Source organism: Panthera leo, chromosome A2 (assembly GCF_018350215.1).
Source record: "Panthera leo isolate Ple1 chromosome A2, P.leo_Ple1_pat1.1, whole genome shotgun sequence".
Taxonomy (NCBI): domain Eukaryota; kingdom Metazoa; phylum Chordata; class Mammalia; order Carnivora; family Felidae; genus Panthera; species Panthera leo.
Genome location: NC_056680.1, coordinates 113,025,657 through 113,046,856, shown reverse-complemented (window position 1 = coordinate 113,046,856; position 21,200 = coordinate 113,025,657). Strand labels below are relative to the sequence as shown.

At 39.8% G+C, this 21,200-nt stretch overlaps 1 protein-coding gene across 2 annotated transcripts in view; it reads right to left on the bottom strand.

The window, feature by feature from the left end:
- DNAH11 (dynein axonemal heavy chain 11) overlaps positions 1 to 21,200 on the bottom strand; it is a 358,932-nt gene that overhangs the window by 34,154 nt on the left and 303,578 nt on the right. For both annotated transcript variants that reach the window (XM_042919849.1, XM_042919858.1), the window contains 8 exons: positions 18,478 to 18,642; positions 16,379 to 16,519; positions 13,111 to 13,281; positions 10,709 to 10,831; positions 9,106 to 9,299; positions 7,797 to 7,945; positions 6,809 to 6,936; positions 2,714 to 2,941 (listed from right to left, as the gene is read on the bottom strand). In XM_042919849.1, coding sequence (XP_042775783.1) covers positions 2,714 to 2,941; positions 6,809 to 6,936; positions 7,797 to 7,945; positions 9,106 to 9,299; positions 10,709 to 10,831; positions 13,111 to 13,281; positions 16,379 to 16,519; positions 18,478 to 18,642 — 1,299 coding nt within the window. The remainder of the gene's footprint in view (positions 1 to 2,713; positions 2,942 to 6,808; positions 6,937 to 7,796; positions 7,946 to 9,105; positions 9,300 to 10,708; positions 10,832 to 13,110; positions 13,282 to 16,378; positions 16,520 to 18,477; positions 18,643 to 21,200) is intronic.

Below are 21,200 nucleotides of genomic sequence, written 5' to 3'. Positions count from 1 at the left end.
CTAACCTGGATGAGTACCCAAGGTCCATGTCACAGGCTTCAGCTACCTAAGACCATGGCAGCAACACAGAACACCCACGATGATACAAGTAGCCTTGGGAAAGTGGCAAGTCTGTGATACAGATCACTAGTTGCCTGTCCTAAAAGGTCTCACTGCCAACTTTGAGCTGGGCACATGGCTGTCCAAGGTAAATGGATTTCTCCCAGCCTCTCTTGCGGCTAGGGAACACAATGTGACTCAATATGACCAGTGAGGTGAAAGGAGAAATACTGTGTATTAACTCATAGGAAGCATCCTTAAAAGAAAGCAAACACGTATCCATGGTCATCTTCTTTGTTCCGGCTTTTATCCTACTGTCAGGAACATCGACATGGGGACCGCCACCTGGGACTCTGGCAAGCCCATTCTAGAAACAGTGCACTGTAAAACAACTAGACTGATAACTTTGTGTGACACACTTAACTCTGAATGACTTACCTCCAGAATCCTCATGTGACAGAAATATTTTAACCTTTTTTTTTTTTTAATTTTTTTTTTCAACGTTTTTTATTTATTTTTGGGACAGAGAGAGACAGGGCATGAACGGGGGAGGGGCAGTGAGAGAGGGAGACACAGAATCGGAAACAGGCTCCAGGCTCCGAGCCATCAGCCCAGAGCCTGACACGGGGCTCGAACTCACAGACCGCGAGATCGTGACCTGGCTGAAGTCGGACGCTTAACCGACTGCGCCACCCAGGCGCCCCTATTTTAACCTTTTTTAAGCCACTGTTGTTTTGTACTTCTTTCATAGGTAGCCAACCATAATTCTTACTGATTAAAGGGCACTGGGAACCTATTCACAGATGACCAGGGAGTACAGGTGAATACCCTTGAATTGCATCATGTGAGTAAAACCACATTTTGTTTTCTAACATGACAGGTCAGCATTCATAAAAGACTATTCTAAAATTTTTAGATTTTCTTTAGAGTTTTTGTTGGTTTGGTTTTGGCTATAGCAGGTTTGACAGGAAGTTCATTAAATGAATAACTTTGATTATCTTTGTTTTTGCCACTTATGATCAAATTTAGTCTTAATATTTCGGAGGGTCCTTCCTACTAGATAAATATTTCCTCTTGAAGTATGTAAGAGTCTTTCCAGTAAATGTAAACTTCAGTTAATCTAAGTGGCCTTCCAAATAATAGTCAAAAGAACCAATACTTTAATGAATAAATGAGAACAGGAGAAAGGATTCTCCTATGATTATATGCAACACATTTTTATTATTTTTTTATTTTTTATTTTTTTATTTTTATTTTTTTCAATATATGAAATTTATTGTCAAATTGGTTTCCATGCAACACACAGTGCTCATCCCAAAAGGTGCCCTCCTCAATACCCATCACCCACCCCCCCTCCCTCTCACCCCCCATCAACCCTCAGTTTGTTCTCAGTTTTTAAGAGTCTCTTATGCTTTGGCTCTCTCCCACTCTAACCTCTTTTTTTTTTCTTCCCCTCCTCCATGGGTTTCAGGGGCGCAACAAATTTTTAAATGTGTATGTCCCTGGGAAGAGTATCCCTAGTTTTATTAGATTGTCAGAGAGGTCCTTACTAAAAAAAAAAACAAACAAAAAAACAAAAAAAGGTGGGCTGAAGCTTATTTGTTCATAAAATGCTCACTTTTCACAAATACAGACAACTGTCCAAGGGGGCTGGATAAATCCTATATAAATATATCCAAAAAATCCTCTTTTGTACTAGCTTTGTGAAAGAGCTTGAGAATGTCCTAAGTGTTCAGAAACTATAAACTGATAAAAAAAAATACATGCCTGCCAGAGTTCACCAAAAAATATACTGAATATATATAATAGATCCAACAAGATTTTTTAAGTACCTTTGGTTTACACAGTCTACTGTGTTTACATAGGCTATACATTAATTATTTAATTAGGTAATTAACTGTATTCTTCAAAAGTATAATCTAAGGTGGCCCAGAAGATACTGATGAAAAAGTGAAGCATACTTCATACAGAATCATAATATTTCTAACAGGAAGCTTAATATTTACCACCAAATCTTATGTATTTTCTCTTTGGAATTCATTCTACTTCTCCAAATAAGAATACTGTTTCCCCAGGGTGGGAAATCAGAGGGAATGGGAACTCAGAGACACAACCACAAAGGAAACTTGCTTAAAAGACTTGAATAGATAGATGTGATAATTTGGACAAGGAGAATAATGATGATCAAAGTATATTTATTAATTTATTTTAGATGTAAACAAAGATATAAGTAAGAAGGCAACATGGATATAATCTGAAAAGATGGTTTAAGTTTACTCACATCAAAACCAGATCTAAAGCATTAAATATTATACTGAAATTCTTCCTAAGTAATTACTGTTGTCACTCTCAAGAACATTAACAGGAGTAATGATGGCTCTTCCTCTTCCTGTGCTAGGAGATACCAGCCTACCATGTTTGTCTTCAATAAGTAGGTTCCTCAGAAAGGGATGTAATTTACTCTCCTTAAACATGTGGCCTGTAGTTTTATGGCAAAACACAGATTTTTTTTTTGGTCACTGGAATAGGCAGTGACAGGTGATCCTTTCAAGAGATTAAAACACACTCTGAGATTTCACTTCATCTCTCTGCACAAGACACCTGAGTAGATAACGGCCCCATGGTTTTGTGAGAAGACCCTGACCACTGTCAGACCAGGCTTCTGCTTCCTTACCTGATCAAAGTTGTAGAGGGCGGCATGCAAATTGGCCAGCATCCCTGTGGGGGGTTCATTGGTAATTTTAATGGAATTTTCCAGGAGTCCTTGAGGGATGATGTGTTCACTTGGTGTAGGTGCAGATTTGGCACTCATGAAAACTCTGTAATCTCTGTGGCTTCCTTGGCTGAATCGTTCAAGGAGTTTCTCCAGGGTTCCTAGCCACTTGGCTACCAAATGGACATTCTGAAAAACAGTATGGCTCATAACTCCTGTGAAACTAAAGGATATTACTTAAATTATGGGATCACAACATATTCCTATATATAAATGTATATATATTTCATATATATAAATTTAATGTATTAAATTAAAGGATTTAATTTTTCCTTTATTATGTTAGGGAACAAAACCAAACAGCAAAATACACCTGTACATTGAACACATTTAGGGCTCCAAATCACCATAGGTTATTTTTGTTAACCCAAATCTCCTTCCAATAACACTTACCCACATCCAACACCCACCAATCACCTTTGAGATGGAGTTCCTGATAATTTTAATTGTTACAGTTTAAACTCAATTACTGAGACCTATCTGGTTAGTTTTGTAAAGTATAAAAACTAAAAGCTAGCAATGTACCTGATCACCCACTTCAATGTTTCTGATGCAAACCTCCTCTATTCAACTCCTATCATTAGTACATGAACTCAAAGGATGTGAGGGGTGAAAGGCTAGCTGAAAAAGAAATCACTCCTTGTTAAGATGCTCTGCGGATTCCTAGCATGATTTTTCTTAAACCCTAGAGCTGTCAAAAATCATGAAACAGATGTCACCACTATCACTTCCTGATTTTCCGCTTTGTGATTCACAATCCTCCAATACTAAATACCCACAGTGTACATGGTAGTTGATGCTGTGAGAGAAGTATAAAGGCCGTACCCTCACATGCTCACTGGTTCTGGAGAGGTCCTTAAATAGTGATTGAAACATCACCCCCAGGAATATATAATTATTTCCAACAAACAGAAACATTTAAGATTATAACAGCTACAAAAAAATCCCACAAAAAAATAAGAAAGGCAAATAGGTAATGGAATAGTCAAATAGGTATCTTTCTTTGAAAACGGTCCTGTTGTAAAAAGACGTATGCCAATTCAGTTGTTCACATTATTAGGCTATTTTCCTTTGGCAAATGTTGAAATCCTAACCATCAGTACCTCAGAATATGTCTGTATTTGGAATAGGTCTTTAAAGAGGTAATTAAGACTAGATGCAACAATTAATCGGATATGGCTTGTGTCCTTATGAGAAGGGGTGATGAGGACACACACAGAGGGAAGACCACATGGAGACACAGGGACGAGACAACCATCTACACACCGAGGAGAGAGGCCTCAGAAGAAACCAACCCTACTGAATAGGTTGGTCTCAGACTTCTGGCCTTCAGAACTGTAAGAAATTAAATTTCTGTTGATGAAGCCACCTGCTCCGTGATACTGTGGTCTGGCAACCTTCGCAAGCTTATCAGTAAGTCAGGGCTCTGAGACTCCTGGCTTCCATGGTTGCTACTAGATTGAGGCAAGAGTACTTCTCACACCTGACCGTGCCACTCACACAAGTAAGCAGAAACAAAAGAACAATAAAACCTGTTTTGCAAGCTCAAATATGACCTAATTCTCTATCTTATGGACTACAACAATACCTTACTTGAGAAGTTTACTTGAAACAAATGTAAAAATATTCTAGGCAGCGACTCTGGTCAGGGAAGAAAACCATCACCAGGTGAGCCACCTCTCAACACAGGCACACTCTGGAGTCCAGCCTGGGAGTCATTCGTGGGGATCTTGGCTTTGCGATTGGCTGGATTCTTGTGCTTGCTTGTCCCAGGGCACTAACGCCTGTGCAACATTTTTAGCCAATCCATGTATCTTGGAAAGCATCTACTTTGCCCATGAGAATAGATTTTTTAAATCCATTATGTCAATTTACAAACCATATGGTGTACATCTGAGATATAGATAGCTACCACCCTGATACCTATGTAATAGTTTTCTCTGGAGTATGGGCTTCTGATACAATGCTAGCTAAACATCCCTCGAAGGGCTCTATCTCATCACAGTAACTGACTAGTGTAGAGTTTGGTTAAGAGCTTATTAACATGTGCATACAAATCATGTGCCTATGCTGATACAATTTAATGTACATTACAAACAATATAATGAGTTCTCATCATGCTGGTCGCCTCTTTATTCAAAGTCCTACTTCTCTTTTAGATGGCAAAGAGATACTAGAAACCTCCAGAAGTTAGAATGGCCAAAGCCTGGGCAATCCCTCCTCTCCAATTATTCTATGTCCAGAGAGGAACAGCTAAAAAGTTACATTCTTAATTACTGGTTTACCACTAAGAACAAAAATCAAACATCTGGGACAGATAACCAAAAGCAGATCCTTCACGAGACGAGGTCTTCTGAGATTTTTTTTTTTTTTATGGTAAAACTTACAACTTGAATTTTGGGGGCAAATGGCAACTTGGCATAGAGAGAAAAATAACAGAAACATTTTACTTTGAATACTACCATCTCCTGAGGATGACCATACCCCTCCTAGTTTCTTCCTAGTCTGAGATGCTGGACACATGAGAATTCTCAAAGAACTTACTTTGGCAGGAAGATCTTAGCATCTACCCAACTGTCAGAGCAACAACTTCCATCTCTGAAAAAATAAACCCTCCACCGTTACCTGGCTGACTTTGTGAGCCTCAGAGGGTAACCCCTACCCCAAGTCACCTTACTGAAGTATCACCTAAGCAGTGGGTGTTACTCTCCCGGAGGGTTATGTTCTGCTTGGACCCTGGACAGCTTCTTTGTGCATCCAATTTTATTTCAGTAGAAACTCAAAATGCATCAACCCTGGATCCTGGAGGCACTGAGGGAGGCCAGTGTCCTATCTCTTTGCCAGCATGGCCACACAAGCTAGCAGAAAAAAAAATGGTGCTTGCCACCAAACAGACCTGAACTTGAATACCAGCCCTGCTGCTTTGCAGCTGCGTGGCCTTGAGACTCTCCAGACCACTCCAAAGCTCACGCTTTTGTTCTTCATAATGGGAGGACAACACCGATCCTGGCAGCTTTGCTATAATGATTAGAGATCATGTATCCTTGCAAAGGATCTGGTACGAATGAGAAACTTTAGGTTCACTGGGCTGCCAATTAAATGGCTACTTCCAGACCGGATGAGACAGCCGGCATGCCTTGCTGGAGAAGGAGTCAGGATGGCTCCCACGTGCCCCCTAAAGCTTGCCTGAGCTCCACTCGTTCCTGGGTTCTTGCTAGAATCCCCAGCCAAGGGAGCCACCTGGGAGGACAGTGGGTTAGAGTCAAAGACCCATGTAATGCTAGCACTAGAAGGGATAAAGGGGTTATCGACTCCAATCCCCTTAACTTACAAACAAAGGAAATGTAACACAATTTAGGGGCAGAGTCAGAGTTGTATGAGGTAATAAATGCAAAAATGCTCTGTCAGCTTTGCTTTTTTTTTTTTAATGTTTATTTTTGAGAGAGAGCAAGTGGGGGAAGGGCAGAGAGAGAGAGGGAGAAAGAGAATCTGAAGCAGGCTCCATGAGGTTACCACAGAGCCTGACGTGGGGCTTGAACCCACAAACCGTGAGATCATGACCTGAGCTGAAATCGAGAGTTGGACACTTAACCGACTGAACCACTCAGACGTCCCCAAAATGCTCTGTTAACTTTAAAAGCAACTCACAAATGTGAGGTTTTAGGACACGGGCCTTGGCAATCTATACAAGCCTGTTCATCCTGAAGCACTACTGGAGTATTCCAGATATCTGTAAGTCAAGAGGATAAGAGGATTCCCTGTAATATTTTTAATTTTAAAGCACAATGGCTAGAAAATCCCTCCAAATATGATAGGTATCCTTGTAAGCAGAGTCTCTTATCACCTGTGGAGGTGTCATGGACACTGAGAGAACCCCAAGACTCGGCAAATCACCAGATGTCATGAGGAAGGCTCATTCCTGTGGGTCAGGACAACTCTGCGCTGTCCCTCCCCCGTGTTCAGTCCCAGCATTGTCCGAAAAGAGGGAATACTCACTTGGAGTAGGACCCAGTGTCCTCCTTTGGAAGCTTTCTCCAGTGCCTTTTCTGCCACCGTCTCCTGGCCTTGTCCTAAAGACACGTTGTGGAATTTTCCCGAGTCTATCGTAAACCCCAGTCTTTTGCCTGTGAGAGGGTACAACACGGTGAGGGGAAGAGTGAATCAAGGACAGATGAGAAGGGTGTGGAATTCTGAGGCCCAGGGTCTGTCTGTGGTGACTGCTGCCACCTTCTAGGTCACTCTCCTAAAGAAGCCAAACTAAACTTCGGTCGTTTCAACAAGCAGCATTTTGAGCTCTCAACAGCTGCCTCCTTATGAGCATTAGCTAAGCCTGTGGAAATAAGTTCCTCTGGTTTTATGGTAATGAAGCTTTTGACATTTTGATAGATGGCAAGTATTGTTACTGAGCTTTATTAACTCTTGCAGGAGTAGAAAAGCATTTCCCTCATAAAAAGGAGCAACATGTGGTAGATATCACATCATTTTTTGAACAAATTGGCTCATTGGGTAAATGCAGGAGCCTCTCACCTTGTGGCCATGCTTGAATCGAGCACAGTCAGGTCACAGCTCTATTAACCTGATACTCTCGGCGCGGGCTGTGGGGAATAGTAATCCAGAGCACAAAGCGACAGTGCCTTGCACAATCGAATAGGCTTGCTCTAATGACCACTATTTAGTCACAGGGGGCACAAGATTACACTAGCATGGAGAAAATTGCCCTCTGGCCCTTATATAGTCAAAAGGTGGAAAACAGTACAAAGGAAACTTGCATTATGCCAACCAGAGGAATGTTCCGTTTGAACATTTCTTCAGACTACAGTGTTATTAGCCTTACATTTTCCATGTACTCAATCTCCAACAAATGAAAAAGGAAAGAAAGAGAGAGAGAGAGAGAGGAAGAAACTAAGGTAACTGTGAACGGAGAGAAGGTCAGGCGGGCCGTGGGCAAGGGGGAGGGTGGGAAGGCAAGCTCCTGGCCCCTCACCAAGGATCTCTAGGTCTTTAAGGGCGTCCACCCCTGGAGACAGAATGAAGAAAACTGGAGTGGCTGGGCTGCTTTCTTCAAATGCTTTAACTAAGTCCAATCTGGTCCTCCCCACGTATTTTGTACCCAGTTTTTCCTCCACGAAATTCCTATAAAAAAGAATAATGCAAAAGACACGATCAATGCTCATGACCTTGAAAAGGGCTACAACTTGGATCAGCTTAAATCATAGGCACAGGAAGGATGCTAACCATGTTCATTACATGGGATGTTTTTACACAACGATATAAATCCAGCTAGATTTCTAATGCATTAGTGTCAGTGAAATCCCTCCCTGCTTTAGAAGCTCTAAAAATCAGAAGCCTACGTTCCATTTTGGGGGCTACAGAGACCCCCCTCTGAGTACCACCAGCTGCCTGCCTGTGGCTTTGTATCCCCCAAATCTCCTGCCAGATCCCCCATTACTTATTAACAGTTCATTAGATTTGCCACAGTGCAATTTTCCGGCCTGCTGGGCTTCTCATGAATATACAAATGCTTTTTGGGGTGTTTCTAACACAGGGAAGCTCAATTAAGCAGGGATTATTTTCCAGCAGCATCAGATTTAGCAGAAAGTAAGTACTACTACTAAGCAGAATTAACTTGTAAAGTAGGGTATGCAGTGGCTTCTGCAAAGGGGAAATTAGCTGAACAAAGTGGAGGAGAAAAACCTGAGGTGCGTGAATGCCGTTGTTAGGAAGGAAGGTGAGAACTCTGGTAAATTCAGAGGCGAACGTGACTTGGGCGAATTAAGCAGCACATTACCAGTTAGGAGTCGAGAGGGCAAAGAGAGAGGACACACGGACGAATATGTAGACAGGGTTCCTGCTTTAAATTGCACCGGTAGTAAAGTTATAAGACTATTAGCGTCTCCTGAAAGAAATCCTTTTTGTTTGATGGGCAAAATCTTTAGAGCCCAAACGCCACCACTAAATAAAGACAGTGGAAGTCGCACTGGAATAATGCATGCCCCTGGCCTCTGAACTCTGATGACACCCATCTCTCTTGCTAGAATATTTCCAGTGGTTCCCTGTCTCCCCTCCTAATGTCACAAGTCAGGTTTTCAGGCAAGATGGGCTCAGTCTGACTAGAGACTAGCCTAGTTTAGTGTTCAGTGAGTTTCAACAATAGTAGTGATTACAGTATCACATTTTCAGCAGAATCATTTCTCATCAATATGGACCATAAATGCCTCCACCAGATACTCCAGCCCCTAAGACCGGGTGTCCTCGAAGTTAACTTGAATTTCCAAGAATGCTAACTGCCCCACCTGAGAGCATATGTCATTCTGTCAGGGCGCACCGCTCTCAAAATAATCAGCTTCTGTATCAAACTTTTCTTCTTCCATTCTTGCGGTAGCTTCTCTTTCTCTGGACACTCGGATTCCGCCCACTTCCTCCACTGTTTGGCAGATCCTTCCACATCTCGGTCTATGCCTCGAAATTCTTCCATCAGGGCTACTGCCTGTCATACAACAGGGGAACAGATGGGAATGGTGTAAATAGCTTACAGTTTGAGATAAAGACTAGCGGATGTGTTGGATCCTGTGTGAACAAGCTGTGCTGGATAGTCATCATTTCCTCACCAGATTCACTCTGCACCTTTTTCTGCTCTGCTAAGAGGGTGACCACTAAGGATTATTTGAACTAAATTCTCTGGTTCTCTGGTCTGGTTGGGTTTGGCCAAGAGGAGGCACTAGCAAGAGACTAGAGGGCTGGAGCAGAGAGAAGCAGGGCTATTTCTTCCTCAGCTCTTTCCCTGTGGTGACATAGTTTGGCAGTGGCTGTGTTCCTCTACCGAATGCCACAGCTCCTAGGGGTTGGCTCTCTCCCATAACTTCATTTCACAACAGTTCCAGTAACAGCTCCTTTTCTTCCTTTTTCCATCCCCATTCGTGGTTTGATTCCCTTCGTCTTCTTCCCATACCATGATAATATATTCGTTGTAAAACTTTTTTCTTCCATCCTCCCTTTGAATGAGGCCCTAACTGATCAACAATTGGACTTGAATTTGTAATTCTAAATAATTTAAAAACTCCATTAAAAATAAACATAACTATACTATAAAAATAAGGGATGATGGTTATTTCCAATGGACAGAAATGTGTCCTTCTCAGAAAAAGGGTGTGGCAAAGGTTAGCAAATGATGAGCATCTTCAAGGAATCCCTGAGTCTAGGAGGATACACTCTTAACAGGATCTTCTGACAGAAAAATAGGATAAGGATTGATTGATGACTGAGGTTGATGAATAACCATTGCTTTTTTTCTCGACAACATTCTGTTCAGCTTAAACACTTTATAGTGAGAATAAATTACTGTGTTGTTGTGTAATTGACAAAACTATGTGGAAAAAGTGGACAAATATAAAGAAGAAAAGAGCGCCTGGGTGGCACAGTTGGTTGAGCATCTGGCTGGGGCTCAGGTCATGATCTGTAAGTTCTAGGCCTGCATCGGGCTCACTGGTGTGTGAAGCCTGCTTCAGATCCTCTGTCCTCCTATCTCCCTGCCCCTCCCTCACTGTCTCCCTCAAAAATAAACAACTTAAAAAAAAAAAAAAAAGAAAGAAAGAAACTGGTTTTAGGTAAATTGACAAAATTGTTCCCTTCTGTTCCTTCACTTTTACCGAAGTTCCTGCAGACTATACATATTTATTAGTTTTCCCACTCACAAATAGGGCAAAAGTTCCTTTACTTCCAAGTAAGAAATTAATCACTTTATAATTTAGTAATACAAAGATGGATTAAAGAAGATCACATTACATATCTCTACAAATGAAATAGTATATATCACTTGTATTTCTTTTAAAACATTTCTACATTTATGAGAACTGAGACATAAGATTTAGAAAGTGACAAAACGTCTTCCTAACATACCTTTAGAGCACTCCAAGACTGAGTGGTTAGGAAGTCAAGAGGACTCGAGTAAGTGTGTTCAACTTTGAATCGAAGCAGGAAATCCAATTCAAAAGGGTCTATCTCTCTCTTTCTCAACAAAATCTTTAGGGTACACAAAATTGAAAAAGGTCACTTAGTTTATATCAAAATCACAGCACAGGAGGTAGTCACCATTTAACAGATAGGACTGAATACACAGAACCAAGTCTGCTGAGATTTCCATAGGTCTGTATCTGTTCTAAAGCTGAATTAAGAGTCTTAGATTAAGTCCATGATCTCAAAACCTTGACTGAAAATCTAATAGCAAATAATTATGAAGACTGGTTTATTCCAATTTTAACACATGAGTGTTAGCAAAATATATGAAATATTTGTTCATATTTATGCTTTTGCTGTGAACTCAAACTTGTCTTAGAACTTGTTATACAGGGGCACTTGGGTGGCTCATTCAGTTAAGGGTCCGACTCTTCATTTCGGCTCAGGTCATGATCTTAGAGTTTCATGAGTTCGAGCCCCACGTTGGGGTCTGTGCTGACAGCGTGGAGCCTGCTAGGGATTTTCTCTCTCTCTCTCTCTGCCCCTCCCCTGCTCACGTGCTGTCTCTGTCTCTCTCAATATAAATAAACTTCAAAAGATTTTTTTTAAAGAGACTTCTTTAAAACAAAAAAAAAAAGGTCTTGTTAAACAAATTGAAAAAGCCTGAGGTGATGATGGACCAAATTACTAAATATAAGGTAGAACTAATATTATTAGTCTTGATATAGAAATAACATCTAATAAACTTAATAAGTTTGACATATGAGATGACATATTTTTCTTATATGTGAGACTGAGAAAAATTGGAAATTACTGTTTTATAGATACAACTAAACAAGCACAGTATAAACAGAAATAAACTTTAGACACCTACATTACAAACTTGATAAGAAGTCCATAGAAAGAACATCTTTGAGGGGGACAGGAGGATGAAATATTCCCAAATTTCAACCTAAATATTTTAACACCATATAAAGTTAAACTGGTAAAATTTTGAGTTTTATGCTATTTTAAAACTCTAGATATTTTCAAAATGCATTATGGGTGGTAACACATTAAAAGACTATTTGATTAATTGATTTGTTCTTAATTTAATTTATTTCAATAAATAATTGCCATATATATGAAGCTTTGATTTACAAAAACTGTCAGGATTTGAGATAAGCTGTAATTTATCTATGGCTTCCAAGGAGAAAGTTTTAAATAGATGTGTGTATGTGTGTATGCATGTCTCATGTATTCTCATTCTTGGCCTTTTATTGCTAATGAGTAATATATATACAAACAACAATTTAATTTTGTAATGTCTCGCTCCTGTTTATCACATACATTATGGAACACCTACACCTATATATTCATTTATAACCCAAAGGAATCGACAATGACCAAAAATACTGAAAGTAACAGTTTATCATTATTAACAGCAGGTATTTACAAAATGCCTTCTTTGGACAAAGCACTTTGGAGGACACAACGCAGACCAGGCAATGACCTTCCATCAAGAACTGGGTTGACAGAAAAAGGTATAGAGCAAACAAACTAATAATAGGACAACATGCTTATTTCATCTAGGCATGTAGTCCTCGATGTTTTCTTCTTATTGTGGGCACCTTTATTTAAAAAAGTCTTTTGCTGGAGTCCGTATTGAAAAATAGATAAATAAAAGGATAGCAGGTCTCACTGAAGGTGGCAGTGTGAAACCTGCAGCTCATTTACCCATTCACTGGTCTATAAAGGGACGGAGAAAATCCTAGGACCATCCAAATGTGGACTCATAATTCTTATCTTAAAGAATCTCCGGGCACCTGGGTGGCTCAGTCAGTTAAGCATCCAACTCTTGATTACAGCGCAGGTCGTGTTCTCACAGTCGTGAGATTAAGTCCCGATTTGGGCTCTGCACTGGGTATGGAGCCTGCTTAAGATTCCCTCTCCCTCTCCCTCTGCCCCTCCCCAACGTGTGCTATCTACCTGAAAACAAACAAACAAACAAACAAACAAACAAACAAACAAACAAACAAACAAAAACAAACCAGAAAGAATCTCCCTGGTAACATCCAGGAGGCTCTGCACAAGACCTAAGAAGTGAGAAGTTGTCATTGATCTGTTTTTCAGGGTGATCGCTGATGTGGTGGCTTACAGCGCATACCTACCCAAACCAACACCCTGGGACCGACTGAAAGGTTGTCACATGTCCAAGCTCACCCTGGGAAACTCAAACTCACCTCATGCCACCAAGGGCTTCCAAAAAAGGTGTCATGCCTCCCTTCAATGCAAGTAAAGCACATAATAAACAGAGGTGTAGGACTTCAGTTCTGAGGATGCTTTCAAATGACTGATTCCCTTACCTGAAAAGCCATCTGGGACAGGAAGGTGAGCTTGTCCTTCTCAAACAGTGCCTGGCTGGTGTAGAGGAAGACGGCATAGGTGATGCTCTCCATCAGGACTGAGACGCGGCCCTGCACGTCCTCCACCTGGTCAGCCTGCTCAATTGCTCTGTGGAACAGCATGTTGAAAGCCTGGGGAATTTAAAGTGACTGGTAAAGGATGGAAACTAGTGCCTGTTGTCTAGCTACCCCCCACACGCAGCCAAAAAGGGGGATCGCTTTCTGTTTAACTTTATTCAAAAGTGCCAGACTGTTTTCCAAAATGGTTTTTACCACTTTGCATCCTCACTGACAACGTGAAAGAGTCGCAGTACTGTACCTGTGCTAACACTTGTTACTGTCGGTCTTGTAAAATCGCAGCCATTCTATTTGGTACCTAGCAATACTTCTTTCTGCTTTTACGCTGCATTTTTCTGATGAACACTGAGCACTTAAAAATGGGCTTATGGGCAATACTCATGACTCAGTACGGGACATGTATGTTCAAATCTTTCATTGTTTAATTGAGTTGTCCAACTTCTTTATATATTCTGAGATTAGTTGTTTGTTAGATATAAGCATTGGAAAGAGGTTTTAATAGTAACTCACCTTTTTATCTTCTTAATGTCTTTTGAAGACCATAAATTTTTAATTTGATAAGGTTCAATTTATTAGTTTTTTCCTTTCTATTGTATCCTAATAAATCTTTGCCTAACCCTAAGCCCAAAGATTTTCTCCCATTTTTTTCCCTAGAAATCTCATAGCTTTGCTTATTCATTTTGAGCTAATTTTGTAAGAAATGTGATGTAATGTTTAAGGTTCATTTTATTCTTTGTGGGTATCGAGTTTTCTCAGCACCATTTGTTATCAAAGCTATCCCTTCTTCATTAAATTGTCTCGGGTATTTTTCTTTAGGCCAATTAATATCAGTTTATAACAAGCCCTGAAATCATGTAGTGTAAATTTGTTGTTCTTTTTCAAAATTATTTAGTTCCTTTAAATCCTTTTAATTTTAGAATCAGCTTGCCAATTTCTATTTTTCAAAAGCCTCCAGGGATTTGGCTGAGATGGAACTGAATCTACAGATCAATTTGGAAAGACCAAAGATCATCTTAATAACACTGAGTGTTCTAATCCACAAACATGGTATCTCTCTCCATGGTCTATTTCAACAATGTTTTTGCAGCACTTAGCACACAGATCTTGTATTTGTTTTGTTAAAATTATCCCTAAGAGTTTCGTGAATTTGGAAGCTGTTGTAAATAGTACTGAGGTATTAATTTTATTTTCCAGTTGTTTGTTCTTCATATATAAAAACAATGGATTTTGAGTATTGCCTTTATATCCTGCCATCTTGCTAAAAACTCACTTCTTAGTCCAAGTAGTTTTTGGTAGATTTCTGAAGATTTTCTATACACATGATTAAGTCATTTGTGAAAAAAAGACACTCCTTCTTTTAAAATGTCTGTGCCTTTTATTATATTATTGCACTGGGGATAACCTGCAGGGCAGTAATGAATAGAAGTGTTGAGAAAAGACATTTTTATTCCTGATCTTAGGGGAAAGCATTTAGTTTTTCAACATCAAGCATATTACTAGCTGTAGATTTTTGTAGATGCCCTTTTTCACATTGAGACGTTAACCAGGTATTGAAGTTTGTCAGATTCTTTGACTGCATCCACTGAAGGGATCATATGGCTTTTCTCTGTTGTTTTGTGTTATTTTTTAAATGTTTAACCAGCTTGTATTCCTGGCATAAATTCCACTTGGGCATAATATATTGTTCTTTTTATTTGTGGCTGGGTTCACTTTACCAATTCATCTATCCTCCCTCTCTTCCTTCCTTTTTTAGTGAGTGAGGGGCAGGGGGACAAGCACGAGCGGGGGTGAAGGGCAGAGAGAGAGAATCTTAAGCAGGTTCCACGCTCAGTGTAGAGCCAGACACGGGGCTCGATCCCATGACCTTGAGATCATAACCTAAACCTAAACCAAAACCTGCTAGTTACTCTTGACTCTTTTCCTCTTCTTTATTTTCCATATCCAGTCCATTTCTAAGGATTGATTATTTTAGCTTCAAACCATATGACAAGTCTATTAACTTTTGAGTCTTGTCATTCTATCAGATGTCTGCTTCAAACCTTTCAATGGCTTCTTTTTTCAGACAAACTATAATCCAAAATCCCCCATTTGGCCAATGAGGCCTCCTATGATCTAGACTTCCCCACCTCTCTAGAGTCCTGTCTTGTCATCTTCTCCCTTACTCATTAATTACCCTCCAGCCACATACATTCATTCACCACCTGGAATCCCAAACTCGTTCATGTCCCACACATCCTTGTTTTCTGCAAACATTTCATACATGGCTAAACTCTACAGGAATCAACTCTAATGTCACTTCTTCTCAGAGGCCTTCCCTGAACCAAGAGTGAAACAGCACCTCCATCTTTACTATTCTCTCTCATTGTACTTATCACTTTTACACACACACACACACACACACACACACACACACACACACACACACACGCCCCCCCCCCCCATATGTTTGTTTTTTTCAAAACTGTACACTGAGTAACCAGCACAACATCTGGCATGATTGACCTCAATAGCTATTTGTTTAGAAACTGAGCGACAGCATGAATGAATAGTGCCCAGAAGTACAATGATGCAAAGTAAAGAGCATGGCCTTTGGGATCATAGTCATGAGTTCAAATCCTGCCTCTTATAATTATGATGTGAATTACAGAGCAATTTATTTAACTAACAAAAATGTTAGTTTAAAAAAAAAATAGGGATAAAATACTTTATTGAGATGTTTTCAGCCTAAGAATGAACCAAGGTATAAAAATGTCTTGCATGTAACAGAGGGACTTAATGAATAGTTGCTCTCACTCTTTCTCCCACTATACCAAAATAATATGGGTAATCTTTTTATAAGACACTTATGGCTTTACAAAAAAAGTATAGGAGTCTCAAGGAGAATTCCCTTATATATAATAAACTCAAGACTCTGTTTAAGAACAAAACCAAATGTATTATGATGCCACATAATTATCTCAGAGCCTTATTAAAAATTATAAATAAAAGCTCCAGAGAAAATGAGAATTTTTTTTTTTTTTTTTTTTTTTGCTGGCTAGATCCTCAGGACTCCTTACTGGATATATACCAATTGCTTAAAAGTAAATTCCAAACTTCCAGAAACAAGTTGAACTCATGAAACTGAATTTTTTTCTTAGCCTATTCAGCATACCTTCAAAGAGAATTGATAGATGGGGTTAATTTTTCTGAGGTCATTAATAACAAAATAAAGAAGAGATGCTCTCGCTGCCACTGGTCTGTAACATTCTCGGGCCTCGTTGATTTTTTTTTCATTTTCTTTAGCTTCAATCACCTACAGTGAGATCAAACAACATAGGCCACTTACTCTTCATATTCTTTATACTTACCCAAGTGATGGAAGGGACATATCTGAAATGAAAAATTATTCGTATTAAAACAGAAAACACGTATGAAATTTATGTGCTTGAGTTTTTCTAAAATTATTAGATTCATATTTTAAAACAATTTTTTTCATAAACTGAGTTTTCAGTGAGAATAGACCTGACTCTAGCTGTTTTATGGTTACAAATTAAGCAAATCTGACTAGGGGCTGTGGTTTCACAGAATTTGTTCTGAGTAATGTCACCTTCCTGCCTCCCCTCTCTTTTTCAGGTTTAATAACCCAGCTATATCACCTCCCTGGGATAGGTCTTACAAGTCTGCTGGGTCAGTTCAATGCTGATAACTTTATTAGTCAACAAGGTATACGAAAGCAGCCAAGGTCAATGATATATCCAATAGCCATGCTTACTAAAAAAGCCTTTATGTGAAGACTCTGATGACTCTCTGACTTTGCACCAGATGATCCATATGCTCATATATTTCCATTTAGTTTATCTTTATCTATTAGCCTCTGGGTACATTCAGAAAGATAATTAAAAGAACAATACCTCCACCACCACAACCAACATACTCATTTTTATTCAAGGCTCAAATAACTTAAAAAAAATTTTTTTTTTTTTAAAATCTAGGACTACTGCTGGTCCCATACCTTTTTTTTTTTTTAATGTTTATTTTTATTTTTGAGAGAGACAGCATGAGTGGAGACGAGCGGGGGGGGGGGGGAGCGCAAAGAGAGAGTGGGACAGAGGATCTGAAGCGGGCTCTTTACTGACAGCAGCGACCCAATGTGGGGCTTGAACTCATGAAGCATGAGATCATGACCTGAGCTGAGGTTGGATGCTCAATGGACTGAGCCACCCAGGCACCCCTGCTCCTATAGCTTTTTAAGATAGCTTTTTTTCCCCCAACCTTTTTTACAGACTTGATTCTTCATAATTGTGTATAAAAGGAAATAAAACATAGAGCAGAAAGGGGAATCCCTACATAGTAATATATTAAGAAGATAGGAAGAGGCATTTTAAGAGACAATTAGAAGCTAACTTCAAAGCTAAGACCTAATTTACTTAATTGCTCTAATCTTTACCAACTTAGGAGCCACCAAGAATTCACTTACTTAAAAGGACAGAGTAATGTGGGATTCCGTTTCTTTGTTTAAATTAAGATAAACATATAGGATGTGTGGTGACACAGTCTCAACTGGGTAATTAATAGATTGGTAAGTAATGAGGATATTGCAGAAAACAAATGAGATTCCTCCCGCTTTGACACAATGGAATTTTAAGGGTCATGGACACTTGTGAAAGTCCTAAGTGCCTACCACACGTAGGACATGTTGGGACATATGTTGGACATTCAGCAGGAAGTCTACTCAATAAAAATTTTTACTGGCTCTTAGGAAATGTCATTGTTTCCCAGGGTGAATAATGCATCTGAGTACAGCAGGAGACCATGCCTTGCTCTCTCTCTCCTGCCAGTGAAGGCCTGTAAACACAACTTTAGCTCTAAATATTTCTCTAAAATGTACAACAGACCAGGAAACCTGTGGTGAGACTGGAAGGTGTCAGTTTGCCAGAGCTGGATGCTAAGCCTTTTTAGATTTTACACCATGTAAAACAGCAGGCTCCAATTCTCTTCAGATTTAGTCACTCAGAAAAAATAACAGCCTCACAGAGTCCCATGTGGATGACAGGATCTCTGCTGAACTATGAGAGGCACAAGTTCAACCACCTCTGGCTCCAGGCAGAGCCCCCCACATTCTGGTTTTTAAGGGCAGTTTATTAAATGACCTTAAATCCACAACAAGTGAGTCCTCTTAAGCAAACTGTCAAGTTTGATCACATTTTGATCCCAACCACTGGATTCAAAGGGAGCACTGTGACCCTCCAGGTGTCCTTGGGGCCTTCTTACTTTCCGCTCTATCTCTGCTGCGGTCGCCTTGGTCCTCTCCAGCCTCTCTACCAGCTCGGTGTCGTCGAGGAAGCTCCCCTCTGCTGCAGAAAGGCGCAGGAGGAGGTCGTCCTCCAGATACTTCAGCTCGATCTTAAAGTCATTCTGGTGCTTTGTCAAAACCAACTAACAAAACCAAGAAAAGTCTGAGAAATGGCGGTTAAATTCATATTTGTAAGCAGTTTCTTTAATTGTCAATTTCATGGAACCATATATAGTAAACACACTTAAAAACATACAAAATTAAAAATCTACTAATCATCCTCTTTAAAAACTTATATAAAATTTTTTTAATATTAATTTATTCTTTGAGACAGAGAGAGAGAGAGAGAGCACGCACATGCGAGAGAGGCAGAGAGAGAGAGAGAGAGAGAGAGAGCGAGCACAAACAGGAGGGGCAGAGAGAGAGACACAGAATCTGAATCAGGCTCCAGTGAACCAGGCTCCAGGCTCTGAGCTGTCAGCACAGAACTCGACGTGGGGCTCGAACTCATGAACTGTTGAGATCATGACCCAAGCCAAAGTTGGATGCCTAACCAACTGAGCCACCTAAGTGCCCCTAGAAATTTATTTTAAAACAAGTCAGGGGGGCACCTGGCTGGCTCAGTCGGTAGAGCGGCCGACTTTGGCTCGGGTCATGATCTTGTGGTTTGTGAGTTTGAGCCCCACATTGGGCTCACTGCTGTCAGTGAAGAGCCCACTCCAGATCCTCTGTCTCCTCTCCTGTACCCCTCCTTAACTTGCATACACATACGCACTCTCTCAAAAGTGAACGTTAAACACTTTTTTTAAAACAAGCCACAAAATATGTTAAGATCTGGGTGCACTCCAGTGTCCAGAGAATGAATGTCTGTCATAATCATTTAACATCATGAACCTATAGGAAGAACCTATTCTATTCTGTAGGAAGAAACTTCTGCTTCAAATCTAAAAAGTTAGAAGTCATCATTTCCATCCTCACAAAGGAAAAAAGCTAATCCTCAACTCTTCTTACATCCTTCAAAGAACTAAGGTTACAGGTCAACTGCCACTCTAAAAGCCAGAGGGATGGGTAAATACAGACAATCAGCTGATGGCGAACATTCACAGAGTAATTGGCTAATTGCTGGAGTCAGAGCTCCTGGTTTAAACCTCCGGGAGCTCAGTCTTAGGAATCCCTCCATACTTTTGTGAATTTGCCTCTAAGAGACTTACCTGGTTGTCACAGTAAAGACCAGAAAAAAAAAAAAAATCTACTCCTGCTTTGGGCAGTGGAAGGGGAAAATTAACTATTTTAAAATATGTCCAGGGGGAAAGCAACCCTTTAAAATATCCAAGAGCTTTCTGTTTTCTTAACAAAAGCCTTCCCCCTCAATGGAAATTACATTATCAGAGCCTTACCTGACCTAGGGAGAAGGATGATTGGACAACTCAGCCTCCCCTCAATCTCTTTTCTCACAAAGGGGAGATAAAAATAAATGATGAACTCTTCTGAAGAGAGAAGCCCTGAGATTTAATCATAGTATTACACAGTATTGCAGAATACTTCTCATCCACAATACCTTACCACCACACCACATCAACAGACCCCAGTATGGTAACAGTGGATTCCAACAGAGAGCTGCAAGGTACCGACTATTTAAGAAGGAGTTTCTAGGGAAATCCAAGGACACAGACAGACAAAAGCAGGGATATGAGAGGAAAGTGAAAACTATGACAGCAACAGCTACAGCAAACATGACACGCAGGCTAACTGCTAGTCACATAAATATAAAACCTAACACTAAAGTTCCATTAGCCTCACTTCAAATTATCCAGTACATCCTAGCTGGCTTTCAACAAAAAAGTACAAGGCATGCTGAAAGACAAAAAGCACAGTCTGAAGAGATAAAGCAAACCTCAGAAAAACACTCAGGAGTGGCAGAAATTCTGAAATTATCAGACTGAGAATTAAAAATAATTATGCTTAATGTGCTACGGAGCTCGTGAGAAACTGGAAAACACGCAAGACCATTTGGACAATTTAAGGTGAGAGACAGAAACTGTAAGAAAGGAAATGTTAGAAGTAAACACTATGACAGAAATGAAGGATGCCACTGATGAGCTCATCAGTAGGTTGGACACAGTCAAGGGAATCATCAGCAAACTCCAATATAGGTCAAGAGAAACTTTTCACGCTGAAAAGGAAAGAGGAAAAAAAGGAAAAGAATATCCAGTAACTGTAGGAAAATTACAAAAAGTGTTAACATACACATCATAGGAATATCTGAAGGAGAAAAAGGAGAATAAATAGTGGAGGTAATGATGGCTAAGAATTTTCTAAAATTAATGGACATTCACCAAACCACAGATCCAGAACGCTCACAGCAGAATAAGTAACAAAAAAAATTATACCTAGACATATCATATTCAAACCGCAGAAAATCAAATACCAAGAAACAATGTGAAAAGAAGCTACAAGAAAAAACAAATCTCACCTATGGAGGAAAGAGGACAAGAATTACAAAGAACTTCTGAGAAATCATGCAAGCAAGAAAAGAGTAAATATTCAAAATATTGAAGAAATAAATGATCAGTCTACAAGTCTGTCTCCTGCCAAATCAGTCCTCAAAAATTAAGCAAAAAACCAGATTTTTTAAAGAAAAAAACCTGAAGGATTCTGTCACCGGTAGACATGTCTTACAAGTAATTTGTTGTTGTTGTTG